Raw genomic sequence first — 21,883 nt, 5'->3', positions numbered from 1 at the left:
GTCACTCAAAAGGGAGACAGATGGTTATTCATTTTTTTTGTAATTCTTTTAATTTGGATTTTCTTTGTTGATCAAAATTAATTTGGTTCTTTTAATTTATTAATTTCTTGGTTTTTTGGAATAATTATATATTTAGTTTCAGTGATTAGTTCTAATTGTGAAAGTATTTAAAATGTTGTCTCAAAAGAAGAGGAAGAATGATGATCATCCAAATGATATTCTTCAATTTTCTCACAATTCTAATTCAATGTTTAATCCTATTGAAATAACAACAACAACTAATTCATCATCATCAACTACCACCACTACAACAATTACTACTTCGTCTACATGTACTAGCATGATTACTGATCAAGATGATGATGGTGGTAGCCTACAAGAGATGAAAGATGAACTAGGAGAGAATACTAATTGTGATATAGAAAATAAACCAATTAAACTTGACCAATGGTTGGATCTATTTGAATCTTGGTCAAATAAGGAACGACTAACTGCTTTAGAGTCTTTAATTTCAAGTGATATCTGTGATGCTGGACAAATAAGGCATCTATATTCATTAATTGAACCACAACTTCAACGAGATTTTATTAGCCTTCTACCTAAAGAACTGGCTCTTTATGTATTACATTTTTTAGAGCCTAAAGATTTATTGAAAGCTGCTCAAACCTGTCGTACTTGGAGAATCTTATGTGAAGATAATTTACTCTGGAGAGAAAAATGTCAAGAGGAAGGATTATTGGTGGAAGGTGAATTTCTTAGTAGTTCTTCCGGATTCAATGGATCAACTCCAGCCCGTAATCTTAGCTTATCTCATGATTGTATACCTTTCATCCGATCAGAGTATAAAAGAGGTTATCTAAGGTTAAAAACTATAGAATTTAATTGGAGATTTGGACGTTTCCCAAATGACCCTAGTTCAGATCAACAACCAGCACAATCCGCTCAGCCACCTCCTCAACCTCAACCTCAACAACAATCTCAACAACAACTACAACAACAACCTCAACCTCAACCTCAACAACAACAACTACAACTACAACAACAACAACAACAACAGCCACAAGCACATCCACAACCAATACCACAACAAGCACCACAATCTTCCCAATCATCATTACAACAGTCACAAGAGCCAAAGGTCAAGCATCGAATGCTTAAAGATATATTACATCTAAAAGGTCATGATGATCATGTAATTACCTGTTTACAATTTAATCCGGAATCAAATTTAATAGTAAGTGGTAGTGATGATAATACATTAAAAGTATGGTCATCTACCACAGGTAAATGTCTTCGTACTTTAACTGGTCACACTGGTGGTGTCTGGTCATCTCAATTATCTCCAAATAATATTGTCATCTCAGGGTCAACTGATAGGACACTTAAAATATGGGATGCAATTAGCGGAAAATGTAAGCATACCCTTTATGGTCACACATCAACAGTCCGTTGTATGGCTTTACATGGTAATCAGGTTGTCTCAGGAAGTCGAGATACAACCTTACGAGTCTGGGATATTACAACAGGAAATTGTAACCATGTACTTGTTGGACATTGTGCCGCAGTCCGATGTGTACAATTTAATGGATCAATTGTAGTCTCTGGTGCCTATGATTATCTTGTTAAAGTTTGGGACGCTCAAACTGAAACCTGTCTCCATACCTTAGATGGTCATACCAATAGAGTTTATTCACTTCAATTTGACGGTGAAAATATTGTCTCCGGGTCATTAGATACTTCTATACGTGTTTGGTCAGCAAGCACGGGACAATCTAGACATATCTTAACAGGTCATCAATCTTTAACCAGTGGAATGCAGCTTCGGGGAAATGTACTAGTTTCGGGTAACGCTGATTCTACGGTTAAAGTTTGGGATATAAACACTGGTGAATGTTTAGCCACCCTGGCTGGTGAGAATAAGCATCAAAGTGCAGTTACCTGTTTACAATTTAATTCTAAATTTGTGATTACCTCAAGTGACGATGGTACCGTTAAATTATGGGACCTTGCAACCGGTGAATTTATCCGTAATCTGGTTTCGCTTTCAAGCGGAGGATCAGGAGGTGTCGTATGGAGGATAAGAGCCTCACATACGAAGCTAGTGTGCGCCGTGGGCTCAAGAAATGGTACCGAGGAAACCAAGTTATTAGTTTTGAATTTTGATACCGATGATTTCAATACACCTCAACCTGAAACCTCTAGGCTATATTCAAATGATTCTAGGTCAATTGCTCTTTAATATTGACTAACCTTTTTTTTTTGGCTCCAAATTTTTTCATTTTCTTTCCTTTTCCATTACATCTTAATCATCATTCTTTCTCTTTCTCTCTCTCTCTCTCACTTCTTATACATACTTGTAACTTATACATATATTAATAGCTACAAATGATGGTGATTATTGATTTTTATGTTTGAAAGAAAGTGAAAAAATAATGAAAAGTCTGAACCCAAGAATACAAAATCTACTTGATTTCTTTCAAGTTTTTATGAAGTGAATGTGTAATCAATTAACTCATGATTTTCCTCCTCAATTCCCTCAATAACAATCATAAGAAATGATAAAATGATAAAATGAAAGAGAGAGGGAATCAGTAGGAAACAATTAACAAGGCCTTTCTTTTTTTGCCACCTCGACACAATTAATATCCAAGAATATAATCAACAAATTTATTTACAAAGAAACCCCAGAGAAATCAACAAATTTCCAAAGAAAACATCTTTAATCAACCAACATAATTAACTAATTTACCAACATACACACACAAATGACCAATTATACAAAATGTTCCCTCATCAGTTACAATAATTATCTAAACAATCAATTCTCAATTAAGATGATTAAACACCAACTAGCTCAATGTAAAGAGTGTGATTAAAATTAAATAACAAATATTAAAACAATCAAATTGTTTACCTTTTAATTGAACAATTAACCGGATATTTTGTTTCAAGAGATGAGAAAGGAAAAACTGACAACAATTAACTTTAATCACTATTTACAAATAATAGTAAACAAATAATCATCTTCACAATTACCCTTTAGATGAAATGAAAATTTGATTGTTAATTGAAAAGGAAATGTAATCACAATTAACATAAACAAAACGTGATTAAAATTGTCGCTTTTAATTAAGTTAATCAATTTAACTATCAAAACTTTAGCTGCTTTCAACCCCTGAAGGTTTTTGATTAAATTTTTATCTAAATGATTAGTTGAAAGTTGATTTATTGATTAGTTTGACTTATCAAAACTGATTAACATTTAAAATGGAAGATGATTAACTTTTTAATTGTTTGAATTAACTTTTGAAAGTGTTTTCAAACTGGTCAATCAACCTTTAAATGATTAACTCACAATGACCATCATAATTATCAGATTAATCAAAGTAAATGATTCTTGAATTACAACCTTTTAATTGTGATGATTTAAGACAATCATTTATTATAAATTTATTAATCATTGACAATTTAATCTAATTCCATTTGATTGATTTGTTCACCATTTAAATCAATGGATATTTGATCTCATGTTTTCAGTCATAATTAAACATGAAGATGATCAACAATCAAAAATAAATTGAGGTCAAAACAATCAAGTCGTTTTTAAACTCGAACTTGAAATGTTATTCTGACCAATCAAACTAATCAAGGTTATTTAAACTCATTGATTAACCATGGTTACCCTTTTTTAATCATCATCATCACAATCTAAATTCTGGTTAACCCTGATATTAGTTAACTAACGATTATGATGATCAGTTTGTTGTTTACATGAAAACCAAATCCCAATTGAAACTAATCAAGAGGCTCGGCTATTTTTTATATCATCTTCATCTTCATCTTCATCTTCATCTTCATCCTCATCTTCTGTCAGGTCACTTATCCTGTTATATAACCAGTTTGACGGGATTAGACCCGGAGTCGACCCCGAAGTCCGAACCATCAGGTCAATTCATTTACCTTGTATCTTCCTGAAGATTTACTTAGAAAAAGTTAATTCAGTGCAGAGCGATTGTGTTACAATTTAATTTGATTCTGATTAAATTGTCTAAATTTTTAAAAGTGTTAATCATCTTCGTTAATTGTTTTCTTTTTCTTCGTTGATTCTTTAATTTATCCTTTTGTTTTTCTATTGTTTCAAGTTAACTGGACATGATTGACCAACAGGAAAAAAATCAACAACAATTTGACCAACAATCACCTTCATCATCACCATCACCTCCATCGGAATCAATTGATGATGAAACAATTAAAGGATCTGTGGTCATTGTAAATAATGATTTAGATCATGTTGGTGAGATAATTAATTCATCAACAGGGATAATTACCATTAATACAGAAACACCTTCATCACAATCAACTAATAACTCACCGTTACCATCGCCTAATCAATTTCCAATTACATTACCACCTCCGCCGTCATTTTCATCACCATCTCCTCAACCAACACCACCACCGATAACAATTAACTGTCCACCTCCTTTATTTGACCAAAGTCCACTGATTAACAATGATGATTATGAAATTAATAAAGAGGATCCATTAACCTTACAATTAACTGATCTGAAAATCCGTGGATCCCGTTTACCAGGGGACAATGGGTCAAGTCCAACGATTGTACCTGAATGGTTTAATCGTGAACTCTTTGACCTTGGCCGGTCAGTTGGACGTAATCATTTCTCTTCCGTCCTGTTCGGCCATTTATCTGGTCTAACAATGGTTGTCCATATCCCGTCAATTTTGGCCACTTTATTGGCCACAGGTAAATCAAGGACTCTTGGTGATATCTTTGAACGTTATCTTGGTACCTTGAGCCATGTGATCACTTGGTACGAAGGTGACATTTGGAATCAAAATGATCCAGCCCATAAATCATTGATGACAGTCCGTCGGATGCATTCAAATGTGGCCTCAAGGATGAATCCACCGCGACCCGGTAATCACAACAATCATCAATCTAGTGACAATCAATACACACCGCCAACTAATGATCGGCAAATTTATTTATCACAATACGATATGGCCTTAACTCAGTTCGGTTTCATTGGGATGATCATTTTACACCCTAAGCAGGTCGGTTTTCCCGACAACTCTCAAGATCTGATTGGCCTGATTCACTTTTGGCGTTGTGTGGGCTACCTTTTGGGGCTTGATGATCGATTTAACATTCTTAATGAATCTGATCTTCAAGGTACAAGATCACTTTGTGCTCGACTTTTGGAAACGGAATTTAAACCGGCAATTAATCGATACCCAACCAATCAAGCGAGTCAAATGTCCGCCGCAATTGTCCAAGCAATTAAAGCGGTGATTCCGCTTCTGTCCACCTCTGGGTTTACCAAATATCTTTACAAAATGAACACTTTGGACTCGCCAGTCCCACTCGACGGAACTGCCGCTCGGGTTGGTTATCAGGGAATCAAAGTAATCATGAGAAACTGTTTACCGAAACCGCTATTAACTCCAGCAATTAACGCTCTCCTACGTAAATCAATTGTTCGAGCACAGAAAAAAAGTGATACAATTAAATCGCGATTAACTAACAAAGATGATCTTATCTTAGAGGAAACTTGTTTCACTGATGTTTAATTGTCTCTATTTTTTATTGTTTATTGTTGTTGTACAATCAAATCAATTTGATTATTATCTGTCTCTAATTGTTGACAAAAACATAATTTATCTGCTCTGTTTTTCATCCATTTCTTAATGTAATCCAATTATTATGAAGACACAATTAAAAATTAACACTTTGAACACTCATCTAACCAATTCCCTTAAAGTTTTTACAACAATTAATGTCTCAATAATTATTACAATCAACTAACTAGATTGAAACTATTTTTTTAAATCTCTTCCAATTGCTTGAAAAAATCAAATACAATTAAGGATTTATAGCTTGTAATCAATAAATAATCAATATCAAGTAATTTATGTGATAGTTATTAAGTTAATTGTGAGATTTGAATATTCAATTTGATTAATTAGACCACAACTGAATTAACAACTGCGATGATTTAACCAGCTAATTATGATTTGTTTTTTCATTATTCTGACCTGATTGTTGAGGATTTGTTTTTAATCATCATGATAATTAACTGTCTCGAGTCAATTTTTGGGTAAAAAAATAATTCAACAATTTATTAAATTGTTTCAGTTTTGATCTCAGAAATTAATTTTTTTTCATAATTCTAATTGTTATTTAAACGTTTTAACCTAATCAAATTTGATAAACTTTAATTGCTTCAAATTATTTTTAAATGACTCTGCTATTAGTTCAATTTGACAATTATTAATTGTTAATTGTGATCAATTTAAAACCTTTGATTAGTTTTATAAATAAATCAACAATTTACCGATTGCGCTTCCTGTTTTAATTTTAATAGTAACAATTAACTAATTCTTGGCTGTTGTTAATCAAAATTGTCACCATTAGAGGACAATTTTCTTGATTGTAATCAAGGTTAATTGTACAATTAACTTGGTGACATGTAAAATAATAGTTGGCAACAATTAAGATTGTAACATCTTCATTAGTTAACATTTAATTGTTGATGAGCCATTGAATCATAATCATTGAGAATGATGACAAAAAAAAATTAAAACAATAACAATCAACAAGTTGATTAGAATCATAATTTTATCAAAATAATCAATAATCTCATCAATTAATTCACAACAATTTATCAAAATGCTTTTAAACTGATCAATTATCTTGAAAGTAAAGTTGATTAACCTTACGGCTAATTGTTAACCTTGAGAAAAACAAATTAAATATCTTTAATTAGAAACACTAAATGAGTGCTACTTAATTGTTAGTGAATTTGATTTGAATAATATTGAAACAATTAAGAAAAAGTAGAAGAAACAAAATTTGTAACAATTAAGAAGATGAAGAGAAATGAAATGAATTCAATTTCAATTGGAATCAAGAATCATCTTCAATTATGTTTACCAAGTTTCTCAATCAAGATCAAGTAGTTAATTATAATGGTAATGGAATCGCAATCAAAAGGTCAATCGGTTGAAAACTAGATGATGATTAGCAGTTAATCAAAGGACAATTAAGAAAAAAATCGATCATCAAATTAATTAGAATTGTCTGTCAACTGTTTTCCATCGTTCCGATTGACAGGAAGACAGAAAAAAAACTCTCAAGAAAATGAAACTTTTTCTTTCGAGAGTCAATCGTTTGAATTGCGAAAATTTTAATCATCGCCATGATGATGATGATCAACATGATGGTGAGAAGGGTGATGATTTAATTTCAACAATCAATTGTAAAAAAGAATTAAATTGTCAACAATTAGTTAGAAAAGAAACAAAAAAATCTTCAAAAAAACTTCTTTTTTTTTCCATTCTGAAACATGTTAACATAAACAACTTTGACCGAAACTTTCAAATTGATAGTTAACAATTAATTGCTGAGAAAAGGTTGAGTTTTCTAGTTAAATTTGATTCACAATCAAGAGTGACAATTAGATGAATCATTTCTGAGTATATAAAGTGAAATTGATTGTTTGATTAAAATCAGAAAACGATCAGATCTTGATCAGTAAACAATCAACAAACAATAAGTGTAACAATCATCATCAGTTTTGATTTAAAGTGATTCGTGAAACTTAATCAACAATTTACTGGATTAGTAATCATCATGTTTAAGTTTATCTGTCTTATATTAACAATTACGTTCACAATTGGCTATTGTGATAACAATCAAGATGCTAATCAAGCCTTAACCGCCTTGGCCACTGGTCCTAAGCCAATTTCTCAGCTTCGAGTTGTTGATTATGAATTAAAATCAGCTGCTTGTCATCATCATCAAAAAGCCCAAGAACATCATCATCATCATCATCATCATCATGGAAAACAACAGGTAAAAAACAATCGTCCAACAATTAAATCGTTAAATTGTTTGAATTTATAATTTAACTTATTTCTTGCTTTTCCACTTTAGGCTCATCATCACCATCATCATGGGCACAAGGTAAGTAATCAACAACAATTAAGCAATTGTGATCAAATTATCATAATCATTGTTTACAATTACTATCATTTCATGATTGCTGTTAGTTGATTAAGGGATTTACAGGATAATTAAATTGAGCAAACAATCAAAATGAATTATTTTTACATCTGATTAGAGGGAAACAAAGTTTACTCATTTAAGTGTTAAGATAATTATGATTAGTGATTAAAGGAGAAATGTGTTAGATTTAATTGTTGATTCTAATTGTTTGAATTGATAATTTCAGCATGGACACGATCATGGTCATCATCATCATCATGGTCATCAACATGGTAAGTTCATCAAACTGATCAATCGTTATTACTGTTGATTGATTATTAAAAGGGAAATTGTGATTAATTAATTTGATGATTTAACCCTTGACTTAAAGGTCATCACCATGGTCATAAACACGAGCACAAACACGGACACAAACATGACCATAAACATGGACATCAACATAATCACGGTCACGGTCACGAACACGTAAGTTGATTAAGGGAATGTTACAATTTCTGATGATTCTAATTGGTTATGATTAATCAATAGGGACACAAACATAAGCATGGACATCAACACAGTCATGGTCATCATCATGGTCATCAACATGGTAAGATCAATACTTAATGGATTATTAATTGTTTCAACTCGTTAAATGGTAAATCTGATTACTAATTTGATTTGAATACCTTTGACTCTCAGGTCACAAACACAAACACGGACATCATCATGGTCATCATCATGGACACAAACATGGTCACCATCATGGACATGAACATCATCATGGTCATGTAAGTATTTGATTAATGAGAATCTCGATGAAAATTTCTAACGGTAAATGAACATTTGACCAATAGGGACACAAACACTCTGAGCACCACAAACACTCTGGATGGCATTCACATTCCCACCATGGTTGGCACGGACATCAACATGGTCATAGCCATGGTCATGGACATGGACATGGACACGGCCACGGACACGGACATGGTCATCATGCCCATGGTTGGTCATCAACCGGATACTCAAGCCCAATTCATGGTTTTTCATCAAACGATTTCGGTAATAATAATCATCATCAAGGTTCACCAATGGTTCAACAAGGTCACTTTTTCGCTCGAGATGGTTTAATGATGGGTAATCCAATGGGTCCTCCACCTGCACCACCTTCATATGGTCAATCTATGGACGGACAACTTGTTGATTTCAGTGGCCCACCCGCCGGTATGGTTGAATCAGCTGCACCTCAACCACCGCCATCTCAAGGTTCTGATGGTCCAGGTTATCAAGTGATCGGCTCTGCCACCCAAACAAAATCAGCTGAGCAACAAGCTACCATGAGCTTTAATGACTTCGAGAATGCAAAGGTCGCTGCTGAATCGTTGTTCAACCAAATGAATTGATCAACAATTTAAACCAATTGACTGAGAAAAACACAACAAATTGTATAAAATGTAAACCAAATCCCCCAATTGTATAGATAATCAACTGCTGTGCGGAATCATCATGTAAATTTTTCCCTCGATATTTATTATATTTATTCACATATCAAATTAGTAACAAAAATTAATTGTAAATTAATTGTTAATAACAAATAAACTACAACAAACTCTCAATGAGAATTCAACCTTAAATTACCGAAAATAGTTCGTTTTATTCCTCATAGATTCTTTGATAATTCAGAAATTACTTCGACTAATTAGTTAATAAAACTCTTTGAAAAATCCAACAATTAAAAATTTTTCGAAATGATGATTAGCCGAATGCAGAGCCATCTATCTTTAGAAAAATCTACTTATCTGGTTTGTTTACTTTTCTTTTCATTTTCATTTTTCATCTTTTTATTAATTAAATTGTTCTCTAATTGATTAACAGTTAATTAATTTTATCGAATGATTTTATTAGCGTCTTAAAATCTAAAAGATGTTAAATCGTTGTGCTTTGATTTTCATCATTTTTCATTGATATTCTTGTGGTTAGAAGAGTAAAGTTTTTAAACTCTGTTGTTCTGTATTTTTATTCACATGTTTCACTTTCTAAAGTGAATTTTGTTTAATTTAATCGCTTCTTTAATGATTAATAATCTCTAAATTACTATCATTTCCTGTTGTTCATGATTGTTTCTCAAAATGGTTTCCATTATGTGTTTACCCCTGTTATCTAAGTCAACCAAATCACCGGTTAAATGTTCAATGTTGACTGCTCCTAATCTGTTGGAAATGATAATAAGAAACCGAACTGTTTTTGCTAATGATAAATTTCGTCCCAGAAATGATGCTACTCGGACGAAACTATTATCAGAAAATTACATGGAAAAAATGCGACAAAAATACCAAGTCAGGTTACAGAAAAGATTAAGGCCTAAAGGAGTTCGTCTAAGTGAAGGAGTTCCAGTGTCTTTATTAACGGAGATCGATGAAGGCCTGAAATCGGTTCTCAGACGGAGACAAAGAGTATTGGATAAAATATTCATGGAAAATATTACCGAGATTCTTTCAACCAATCCAATTGGAGATTTTATCAACCAAATGGATGTTATGATCACGCAGGTGAGTTTATCTTTTCCTTTATGGAGAAATTGTCATTTCAATTGACTTACTGATAATATAATTTTCTTATTCTTTTTCTATGTTGACAGTGTGAAGTGACCAAAGATTGTAAAATATTACATGTTTTCTATTATTGTGATAAATCAAAAGCGAAACAAGTGGTAACAGAATTGAACAAAATTAAGGAGATGATTAGATCTTTATTGACTCAAAAATATATTATGGGAAAAATTCCAACAATTGAGTATATTTATGATCTTGCCTACGATCAAAATTCTGTATTGACTGAACGATTTGCGTTAATGGATTTTGGTCCTAATGAAAAGGAAAAGGAAATTAATCTTGAAGAGAATCGACAACATGATTCACCAATAACATCACAAAAGGTTGGCGGTGGTGATGGAGGAAGTAATGAAGAGTTTATCCCTCCAATACCCGATTCTGAGCCATTCAAATTCCTGCGAAAAGCAAGAAGAGCAAAAGAATTGACACATTTTGATCCAGAATATGCTTTCCAATTTACTCAAAATCCTTACGATAATCAAAAGGCTTTATCACGATTTCTCACATTTAATCATCCAGAAGACATGAGGTTGGACACTTTTAGTCTTGATTATAAGAACATAATCAACAAGTTGTTATTTAATCTAGTTAAAAGTCGATCTCCTTCACAAGCGTTTAATCCGATCTCTGATCCATTACCACCGGTTGATTGGTCTTCGGTTAAACCAATGCCTCGAATACCACCCGATATGAATGATCCTGCACAAAATTTCAAAGGACGTGTAATTGTAATGAGAAAATTTCTCATCGAGAATCGGAAAAAGAAACAACTTCTTTCTCGACAAGCTAAACGAATCAAAGAGGAAATGTCACTGGAAGCCTCCAATAATCTTAATCAAGCTCTGGAAAATATTGGATTTACGGCCGATTATCCTGGAAACAGCACCAGTTTCTCACCACTAGATGATTATGAGTATTTACATTCAAAATTAGACAGGATGGAGGAGATGATTGATAATAAAGAAGATAATTGATTAATAAGACAGAGCAGGTTGATTCGTAAATATATAGTCAATATGAAGCAGGAATATCTCTGGTATCGAAGATGATGGTGGTAATTATATAACGACGGAAGTGTTTAAACAAAGAAATTGATGTATACAAAAAAAAGAAGAAGAGGAGAAAATGAAAGTATTACAATTACAATTACAATAATAATATTAAATTATTTGTACACAGAAAATAAGAAACAATCAATTGGATGGAAACAGAGAAAAATGAAGAGAAAAGAAGATTAAAAAACAAAGTAATTAAAAGGTTAGCACCACTCCAATGGAATAACGAAAAGTGGATGAGAAAAAAGTAATCGAAGAGTTAAAATAATGACAAAGGAACTAATTTTTTCTTGAGATTGCCTAATCTTAAGAGGAAACTCTTAAGACCTATGGTTTTTTTTATTCTCTGAAATCTCTGTGGTTTGATAGAGAAAAAGAGAGAAAACAGAATTGAAAGAACAACGAGAGAAAAGAAAGACTGAAAGAGATAAAAAGAAAGACAAAATTCGAAGGCCAAAGAGGAAAACAATTAATTGTTGTTTTGAACGAGTGTGAAATAGATTGAGAAATGAGTGTTGATTGAGAGAGATAAAGAGAGAGAGAGCAATTGAAAGTTTTGTTGATTTTGAGAGAGAGAGAGAGAGAGGGAGACCACAAAATTTGACAGAGAGAAAGGTAAAGATCATTACAAAAATGATTGAGAAGATGAAGATGAAAGTGATAATCTTGTTGATGAAACGATGATGAAATTGGTTGTTATTAGTTGATTATGATAACGGTGAAATTGAAAATGATGCTAAACACAACAGTCATATAATTGCGGAGTAATTGTTTGCCGTTGGATAATGAATTGACTCTTTCTCATTGTTACATGAATTTGATGTGATCTGGTCCACGAACGGAGGTACATAGGTGATATCTTGTTTCCTCAGTTCTTCAATATGAAATTCAATTATTTCCTTTCCTTTATTAACATTGGCGGCATAATGTTTGGCCGCTAACTTTTCAACAGCACTTTCGAGTCCATAAAATGATTTAACCTCTAAACTGGCTGATTGTTCAAAGCAAGTCCACTCGGGATCTTCAGGGTGAACCTAATTAAAGATAAACAATTAAACAAAACATAAGTTAACTTGGAGATTAAGAAAAACATTAGACAAGTTGACAATTTAAAAAACAAATCATTTTATCAGTTGACATGTTGACTTGACATTCAAATGGTTATTAATAGCATTACTTTGTTATTATCAATCTCCTAGCATGATATTAACTGTAAATATATTGAATTGCCTAAGGCTAATTAACTACTATCAACAATAGGATTGCAAAGTTACCATGACAAATATACATGATTGTATTATTTTTGTTCAATTGATTAAAACTGAAATCAAATCCTTTTCAATACAACAATATTATCATTGATTTTCTTGACCATTGATCATTGAGTGGTAACAATTATTATTGATTGTATTAGATTGATAATGTTTGTAAAAACTTTCATCACAATAAATACTAGATTTAAATGATTAACAATCAACATGAGAATCATAATGTTTGGTAAAGGAAATCAAGAGGAGGTAAAGTTAACGAGTAAAAATTATATGTCTTCAAACAATTAAAACTAATACCAAATTAGTAATTACTTGATTAACTATTAACATTTCAGTGAAACATTTGAGACAAAACAACTTTTCCCATAAACAATTTAATCTAATTGCGTGGGATTAACTTTCCATGATAAGTCAACATAATAACCTTTGGGAAATTCACTTAAATTACCTTAATAATAATATAACAGTAAATTAATTACTTGTAATAGTTAATTCAGTGAAAATCCTGATTATATTGTAAGTATAAAAAAATGATTGACAAAAAAAGGACAAGACTTTCAATCAAGATTCTGAATGAAAATCAGATGAAATCACCAAAGAAACTAAAATAACTGAATCAATGAGTAAATTGTAAAAAAAAGTAAGTCAAGATTATCAATGAATATGAAAAAGTAAATCAATCATATAATCAATAGTTTGCGATAAAATTAATCTCAGTTAACGGTGAACATTATCAAATAAGAATATAAATCAATTATATAGTTGATTAAATAATTTATCTTCTACCTGATAATCATTATCATGATTAAAAGTATTCACTTTCACTTTATCAAAAGATATTAACAGTTGAATGTACATAAGTCAATACGATAACAGGGTAACATTAACATGCTATTGATTGATGAAGTTTCTGTTATTGTTTGTGTTCAATTGATTGACTAACTGGTTGTCGAAGATGATGATGATCAAAATGAACATTATCGAACATGATAACTTACATAATAAGTGCAATATTCTTTAATATGAATTCGAGAAGCAAAGCTTTCATTCCAGGCTTCGATTACGAGCGTTCTTTTCCTTCTGTCCAATGTATTCCTTTGGATACAATAGAAATAATCAATTCCTGACATCTAAATGAATGAAAGAAAATAAGATAAAAATGATTAGAGAGAGAGAGAGAGAAAGAAAATAATATCGGAAAAGGAAACAAAAAGAATTGATCTAAAATAGATGAAGGATAAAAGTGTCACATTGATCATTGTAACTAAATTTGATTTACATTGACACAATTTCTAGACACTCATGATAATTAGATTATTATCATTAATCATTCAAAAGCTTATTATACATTCAAATGAATCATATAATTACAATCAAATCAGAGGTGTTGTCTGGTTGTAATTGTCATTATAATTATCAGGGGAAAAGTGTTCAAGTTAAATCAGATTCACTGAAACAATTACTATCAAAGGTTTGGAAAAAATTGATTTTTCATTGAAAGATAATTATAGTTGGTTAATTTATCTTAGAATTTGTTAATTGTCGCATTTATTATCCACCTTTTTTAATAAATAAGGAGCTTCGACGTTGAGTTTACATCGTCTTTCGATTATCTGAATAGCACCATCATCTGATTCTTCTTCATTGATTATCTCACTTCCTACGAATATTGGAATCATGTCACAGGTTGGAAATCGTTTTTCATAGGCCTGTGAATGGAATCAAAAGAGAGAGAGAAAATTAGAATTAATAATTTACAATCAGCAATTAGAAAAATCAATAAATTGTGATGAAATTTATCAGAAAATCAATAAGTGCGTAAGGTTTTTCGTCATTCTCATTAACAGCATTTTCTAATCATTAATTTTACTACAAAAAAAACTACAATCAAACAAGGAAAAATATCACAATCAATTGATTAATCATCAATTAATCAATGCTTAGAATTAGTTTGAACTTAAATTGTTGCCATCACTTGAATCATTTAAAATTCAACAAAATTTGAATTGATTTTCTTTTATTGACAATAATGATTAAGTCTTAATTGTGTATTACGTATTAAACTCTGAGTGGATTAATTAAGATTCATTGTTGTAATAATTTAAACAAAATTGTATACAAAGTTAATCAATTTAAGCTAATTTTCTGGTTAATCACAATTGATTTTTAGTTGATGTTGTATTACAAGTTCAATTGAATATAATGATCTCAGTTAAATAAATTGTACCGAGGTAAATATTGATTTAATTTGTTGAAAGACAATTTATTTTATTCATTCAAATTATAATGATTAAAATAAGATTTACTAATGATTTATAAACAATCATTAGTATATAATATTGATAACAATCAAGAATACAAAATATCAATGAAATAATGATGAAAATAATAAAAAATGGTTACAATATAATCAAAATGAATCAAACATATAATCAAACTAAAAGGGTTGTACAATTAAGATTAACAGTTTACCATTGAAGATAGCAAACAATCAACCATCAAATAAATTACAACAATTTAATCATCATGTCTAGTCAATAAAAGGTGTATGTATATTGATTGTGTTATTAATATTAGTTAATTAGATCAATAGTTATAAGGATAAAAATACCATTAAGAGGTTTCATCTGTGTAATAATTTCATGTTAATCATCATGATGATTAAGTTAATGGTTGATTGTTGAAGACTAAAGTAGCTAAATATTGTTTGATGTTTACCAAAAAGGAACCAAAGTCAACGAGTAATTTCCGGCAAATGATTAACTTAATTAGTTAACTTTACTTTGGATATTTAATCATCTATTTATGATAATAATTAACTTTCTATAGCTTATTGGTTTATAATGACAATCGAAAAGCAAAAATATATAAATCAACTAATCAATAACAATTAAAGTTAATATACAAAAGAGAGAGAAAATCATTTTTATATTGATATTGATTGTTTGGGTTGATTATATGTAATTAAATGGTTAATCATTTTGAGGTGAATATTGAAACGTCATTGATTAATCATCTTCATGATTATTGGTTAAGTTTTGTATTCATAATTACGTTAAATTGTAATAACTTTGTAATTGAAACCTTAGTAAGGAATTAACAATCGTCATCATCATTATTTCATCATCTTAATCATTATCAAAATCAAAGTGAATTAACTTTTCAACACTATTAAATCAAGGAGATAATCAAATGACCCTGATCAGTGATGATAGTAATCAAGTTAACCAATAGAGAAATTGATTTAAAATTAAGTAGCAATCAAATTAACATGAGATAATATAAAAAAAAAGGGTAAGATTATAATACATACAGAAATGACAATTAAAGGTTGAATAATTGATAACTTTATGTGAAAGTTAATCATTTAAATGATGATAATTGTAATCAAAACAATTGATTAACATTTCATTTCCTCTGGGAACAAATGATAAATTTAACCAGGTAAATTATCAGGTGATAAAATAGACAATTGTTACAAGGTTTAATTGTTAAAATTTCTACTCAATGTCTAACAATTGAATATCATTAATTTTGTCACAATCAAGTTAATCAGAAAGAGAAAGTAATAAACACAATCAATGAAAATAATCACGTACAGGTAAATAAAGAAAGGTCTTAGAATAATAATCAAAGAGTAATAATTAACACGTTCCACTATTAACTAGAATGATTAACAAGCAAAGAAAATGCGAGAAAATTAAAGTAACAATTTAAACTTGAGAGGAAACAATTTATCAGAAATGGAAAACTAAAATAACAAATAGAAACTTAATCAACTTGGATAAATCAAATGTAAGTCATTAAAAATTAACCAATGAAAAGGAAAAAAAAAATTAATCCACTTAATTAAATCCTCTCCTTATAAATGGGAAAATTGGTTAATACCTTAATCCTAATTGTTGAAAGTCTTGATTAGATTTCACAATAAGAAAACAAGTAATCAACAACAACAACCTATTCTCAATAACATCCTAGTGTTAAATCAATATGAGAGTAAAATCAATTTACTAACCATGAGAATAACAATCAAGAAAAGTTGATTGTCCAAGTCGAGATTATTATTAATAATATTTTCATAAATTCTGTTGGTGAATCAATTTCAATAAGAGCCATGGAAACATAATAACAAAAGATTATGATAATTAACTTGATGGTAATTAGATTGTATATGATTTCTAGTAATCAGCATGATGGTGATGATGATGAGGGAATACAAGAAGGAAGTTAAATCTTGTTGCAAGAAATTGAGTTAACGATAAATCTGAATATCAGAATTTCATTAATACTTTCAGTCTAACAACATGTTTGACAACTTCAGCCGATTTCAATCAACTGCTCATGGAGATGATCAAGATGATTATGATGATGACCATGAAATTGATTCAATTGGAATCTATTAGTTTGAAAATGACGAAAAATAATCAACATTCAATTGGAAGTGTTTTTTTTTATTCTCATGGATTAAAGGAAACATTAAATTCAACAGGAAGTGATGATGTTAATGGTAAGTAAATTGTGATTAAGTTAATCATTTAATTGCTGTGATTATCAGTTAATAAATGGTCAGTGTTATGAATGAAAGTGTTTTCAATTACTGATCATTGATTTTTATTAATTGTTGTGTTTTAATGACACAATTGAAAAACTGTTTTCAAAGTTGATTGATTACCTGTTGTTAATTGTTCAAGTAGTAATCACAATTTTAGACTAGGGTCATTTGACTGACAATTAATTAACACTAATTGTCTTTTAATTATTATTATTATATTGTTATTGTCAATTGAATGAGTAAATTAATGTTTACTACAATTAATTAACTTGTCAAAATCATGTAAGTTTAAATGGTTGAATAAAAAACAAGGAAAAATCTTAACTAATAAATTGAGTCACTTTTAAGTTAATCATCTTAAGGTGTGAAAACACAATCAACTTATTTCTGTCATGGTAATGTTAATTTAATCAAACTAGTTGATTAAAATTAATCATTGATTAAAGAGGATAACTTTTAATTGAGAAACAAGAGTTAAATAGGAAGCAATTAATTAGGATACAAAAACCAAAGAGTTAGACAATTAAATAGATTTCGTTGACTAACAGTAAATAGTAAATCTATGGGAGATGATGAGAGAGAAAGTTAATTCAGTTGTTAATCTTTAATTGTTGAGGTAAAAAAAATAGAAAAATATTTTCATTTTTCTTTAGCATTCACCCAACGATATTTTCCCTATTCATTACCAAGGGAAAATAAAAGTAACTTTAACCCTTTAACTCCCTGAGATAAATTGCTTTTAATAATTGTTAGTAATTATGGTGATGATAATTAAAATAGTAATTCACTGATTATAATGAAAACCAGAAAAACTAATTAACAGAACTAACTAATAACAACAGCACCAGAATAACAGTAAAAATGATGAAGATGAGGATGAAGAAAAAAAATTTAGAGAAAAAGATTAAGGTGAAAAAAAGAGACATTTTTTCAGGTTAAATGTCATGAGAGTGATGAAAATGATGTAGTGATGATTAAACAAAAAGACAAGATTATTTAAATCATCAATCATCAACTCAAATCAGCAACATCATCATTATTGTGTAAATTGTTTGACAGGTTAGCCTTTTGTGATTGTGATTACAATTTTGATGTTATTAATTCAATCTGGTTATGTAAGGAAAATAAAAGAAACACAAATAATGGGAAATAAATTGTTGATTTTTTTTTATCATCAACAGATAATTGATGATGGAAGAGATAAATTGGAAGATAAATCGAGTCTCATTTCTCCATGTGAAACAAAAAAACAGTACAAATCATCATCATCATTAGACAAATAGTATTAATTTGAATGGAAAACCAAAAAGATTAACAAAAATGATGATAAGTTAATTTCACTTTTATCATGAATTATCATCATGATAATTCATAGATTTGAAAGCAGAACAACATCTGTTATGAGAGATACACATCATCATCATGGTGTTGATCATCATCATCATCATGATAATGATGATGTGGTTTAGGTGAAATAACTTCAAGGTGAAAAATGTTTCCAGAAACTAAGGTGATAACTTTTTGCTCAATTTCCATCTTGAGTTATAATGAATAATATGATTATAATTTCATTCCCAAATAATTGGACATTCAATTGTCCAATCATTCTGATGGTTAAGATGATAATAATAGATGAGAGTTTACAAGTTGACAAATTGTATCAACAATGTAATTGTTTTGATTGATAAAATTTGAGAAACACAGAAAGATAAACAGGTAAAAATAATTAGATCAACGATTATCAGACAATTAAGAGTGACAGGATTCTATTATCATCTAATGTGTCATCAATAACAACAAAAGGTTAATTGTATCGTAGGGGGAGTTTATCAGGTAAATTAAATTCAAGGTTAGTAAATAATTTGTTGATCATTTGAATGATGTTCAAATAATACAAATAAGCTTGGAAAACAATCAAGCTAAATCAATGAGAGTTAAAGCAAAAACATATTGATAAGATTGGTTAATTACTATTGACAGCTGATTAGTGTGTTTGTAGTTAAAGGTCATCAATGGTTGATTGAGTTTAGCAGTTAATTAGTTATTATCTTTATCAATTTATAATAATTACCATAATAATAATTATTATACATTCAACATGTTTAAACTAATCAAGAGTAAATTTAATTACATGTATTGTGAACTAATTGATGATGATGATTAAGTTTCGGGTGATAATGAGAACCATTGAAACTTTTCGTTCAACAATTAACAACATTATGATGATGCCCATGGACATCAAGTCAAGAAACCAGATGATGATCGGAGTGATGATGATGATGAGGAATTAAGAATGAAAGACCTTCGAGAAACTATTCTCTTTTTTCTCATCTTATTCTAGTTCTTCAATTACTTGATAATAATCAAGTAATTTGAGAGAGAGAGAGAGAAGAAAAATTAAAAATTCTATGTTCAAGGTTTGAATTCGAATTCGAGTTCATCGATTGAACCACCAATTCATGATGATTATCTTGATTGCGAATAAAATTAATCATCATAATAATGGAAGATATAACATTCGATAGAAAAATGAACTATATCTCAATGAATCAAAAACTATTCGAAATTCGTTTTCAAATCTAAATTGGAACAAATCGAGAGAAAGTTATCCTCAAAAAGAGAATCACTTTTCAATTCGAGTTTTTTTTTTCTTCTTGTGACGATTTTTTCTGTCTTATCATGATCTTTTTTTCGTTGATTCTCAGATAAACGTAGTAGTTGTTAAAGAAAATTTCAACTTGAGAAGCTCAATTATCCTCATTGATACCGATTTTTTTGTTCTCTCCAAATTAAAAATCACTGAGTAACAAACACTAAACAATTGAATCTCATCCTGTATGATGACACGTAATTCAATGATACCGAATGATGTGAAGTTACATTATTGTGATTGTGTTTTTTTCTTCAGGTTTTTGCTGTATGATTAGGGTAATGTTGACAATCGTGACGATAGAAGAAAATAATGATGAGAATTACACACAAACACACATATTGTTGTGAGGAACGATTGATGACGAAGTAGAATAATTAATAAAATAGAAAAGGGAAGAGAAAATGAATAATCAATTGTTCTCACCTTCATAACCAGTTCGAATGGATATTTGTAAACCCTAATGGGTGATTTATACTTTTGCACCATTTTTGTTTTATAATCAAAGTCCCGAAGGGGATATTATCTTTCTGTCTCTCTTTTTATCTTCCTTTTAGTTGATTTCTTCTTATACAGTAAACAAAATGTAAATCAAGTTGATGGGGAAAAAACTGGCGGTGATGATGATCAGTAGATTGTTGTTATTGTTGTTGAGGGAGAGAATGAGAATCTGTGTATAAATATTGTGTTGATTAGATGAAAATCTGGAATGATGACAAACGAAATGTAAATTGTGATTTACTATAAACAGTAATTAGAGTTGATTGTTGATTTTACGATAGATTTACAGGTAGAATTTAATCCTTTTTCTTCCTTTTGTACCAAGAATAGAGGACACACCATTAAGAGATTTTGTTTTCACTTTTTCAAATAGTAGTAGGAATGATTTTCAAGTTTCTCAATAGAATGTGTATTGATGGTGATCATCCGAATTCAAATTGTTGAAGGATGTCAGAGGAAATGATAGAGTGAATGAGAGGGAGAAAAGAGATTGTGAAAAAAAAGAGAAAGGAGTGAGGGAGAAATGGAAATGTGAAGAGTGAGATATTAGAGGAGACGGTAAAAGAAACAGAATAATAATACTTGTTTGAGAGAATATATAAAATAATATAAGTGGAATATAAATATGATAGATTGATGAGAGAGAGAAAAAGGTTTGATTCCAATAAAGAATTTGAGAAAAGACAATAATTATTTTTTCATCACTTGATGGTTGAAGGTTAAAATTGACATCGGCCTTTCACCCTTTCTTTTTTTTGCTTCACTATTTAAACCTTGTCTTTTTTCTCTCTCTCTCTTTTATTGGCTATTTTACTTCTCTTTCAATAAAATAGATCAAGTACTAGATTCATGGTCAGAGACTGAGAAGAAAAAAAAAATAAACTGAGAAACAATAAAGAGACAGAGAGTGAGAGAGAATAAGGTTTACACAGATACAATAAAGAGAGATACAATTATTTTTCCTTATGGATTGTCAGAGTAGTAGAATTAATTATTAACATGATCACCAGGTTCCAACACAATTAGAAAACAATTAGTAGACACATATACATTAAATAGATTGATTAAATACTAAATGTTGGAAAAATTGATTAATAACAATTGGAAAAAAGAAGATGATTAAGTATCTCTCCTATTAGCTCTTCGTCTCCATCTGAAGCCGAGAAAAGGGAAAGCACAAGAAGAGAAATGTGATATTCCATCCAAGAGATGGCAGCACATTCGGAGAAGAAAAGTC

At 30.1% G+C, this 21,883-nt stretch overlaps 5 protein-coding genes across 5 annotated transcripts; 4 read left to right on the top strand and 1 right to left on the bottom strand.

Moving 5' to 3' along the window:
- The first annotated feature begins 35 nt into the window (after nucleotides 1-35).
- LOC128394307 (F-box/WD repeat-containing protein 7-like) lies at nucleotides 36-2,906 on the top strand. Its single transcript, XM_053354620.1, has one exon. The coding sequence runs from the start codon at nucleotides 173-175 to the stop codon at nucleotides 2,237-2,239; it is 2,067 nt and encodes a 688-aa protein (XP_053210595.1). The 5' UTR covers nucleotides 36-172; the 3' UTR covers nucleotides 2,240-2,906.
- Nucleotides 2,907-3,495: 589 nt separating this feature from the next.
- Nucleotides 3,496-5,760, top strand: LOC128394311 (uncharacterized). The gene has a single exon (XM_053354624.1). The coding sequence runs from the start codon at nucleotides 4,153-4,155 to the stop codon at nucleotides 5,587-5,589; it is 1,437 nt and encodes a 478-aa protein (XP_053210599.1). The 5' UTR covers nucleotides 3,496-4,152; the 3' UTR covers nucleotides 5,590-5,760.
- A 1,684-nt stretch (nucleotides 5,761-7,444) lies between these two features.
- On the top strand, nucleotides 7,445-9,621 carry LOC128394315 (histidine-rich glycoprotein-like). The gene is made up of 7 exons (XM_053354634.1): nucleotides 7,445-7,873; nucleotides 7,955-7,984; nucleotides 8,253-8,298; nucleotides 8,397-8,491; nucleotides 8,555-8,615; nucleotides 8,708-8,796; nucleotides 8,863-9,621. Exons 1-7 carry the CDS (start codon nucleotides 7,652-7,654, stop codon nucleotides 9,406-9,408), a joined length of 1,089 nt encoding a protein of 362 aa, XP_053210609.1. The 5' UTR covers nucleotides 7,445-7,651; the 3' UTR covers nucleotides 9,409-9,621.
- A 241-nt stretch (nucleotides 9,622-9,862) lies between these two features.
- On the top strand, nucleotides 9,863-11,650 carry LOC128394312 (uncharacterized). Its single transcript, XM_053354626.1, has 2 exons — nucleotides 9,863-10,554; nucleotides 10,644-11,650. Exons 1-2 carry the CDS (start codon nucleotides 10,135-10,137, stop codon nucleotides 11,589-11,591), a joined length of 1,368 nt encoding a protein of 455 aa, XP_053210601.1. The 5' UTR covers nucleotides 9,863-10,134; the 3' UTR covers nucleotides 11,592-11,650.
- A 595-nt stretch (nucleotides 11,651-12,245) lies between these two features.
- LOC128394321 (SEC14-like protein 1) lies at nucleotides 12,246-21,780 on the bottom strand. Its single transcript, XM_053354639.1, has 4 exons — nucleotides 20,572-21,780; nucleotides 14,503-14,652; nucleotides 13,942-14,073; nucleotides 12,246-12,706 (listed from the first exon to the last, which is right to left on the bottom strand). Exons 1-4 carry the CDS (start codon nucleotides 20,632-20,634, stop codon nucleotides 12,422-12,424), a joined length of 630 nt encoding a protein of 209 aa, XP_053210614.1. The 5' UTR covers nucleotides 20,635-21,780; the 3' UTR covers nucleotides 12,246-12,421.
- Nucleotides 21,781-21,883: the final 103 nt, after the last annotated feature.

The sequence above is a fragment of the Panonychus citri genome, unplaced genomic scaffold, assembly GCF_014898815.1.
Source record: "Panonychus citri isolate SS breed McGregor unplaced genomic scaffold, ASM1489881v1 Contig00139, whole genome shotgun sequence".
NCBI classification, from domain to species: domain Eukaryota; kingdom Metazoa; phylum Arthropoda; class Arachnida; order Trombidiformes; family Tetranychidae; genus Panonychus; species Panonychus citri.
This window is presented reverse-complemented; position numbering and strand designations above follow the sequence as displayed.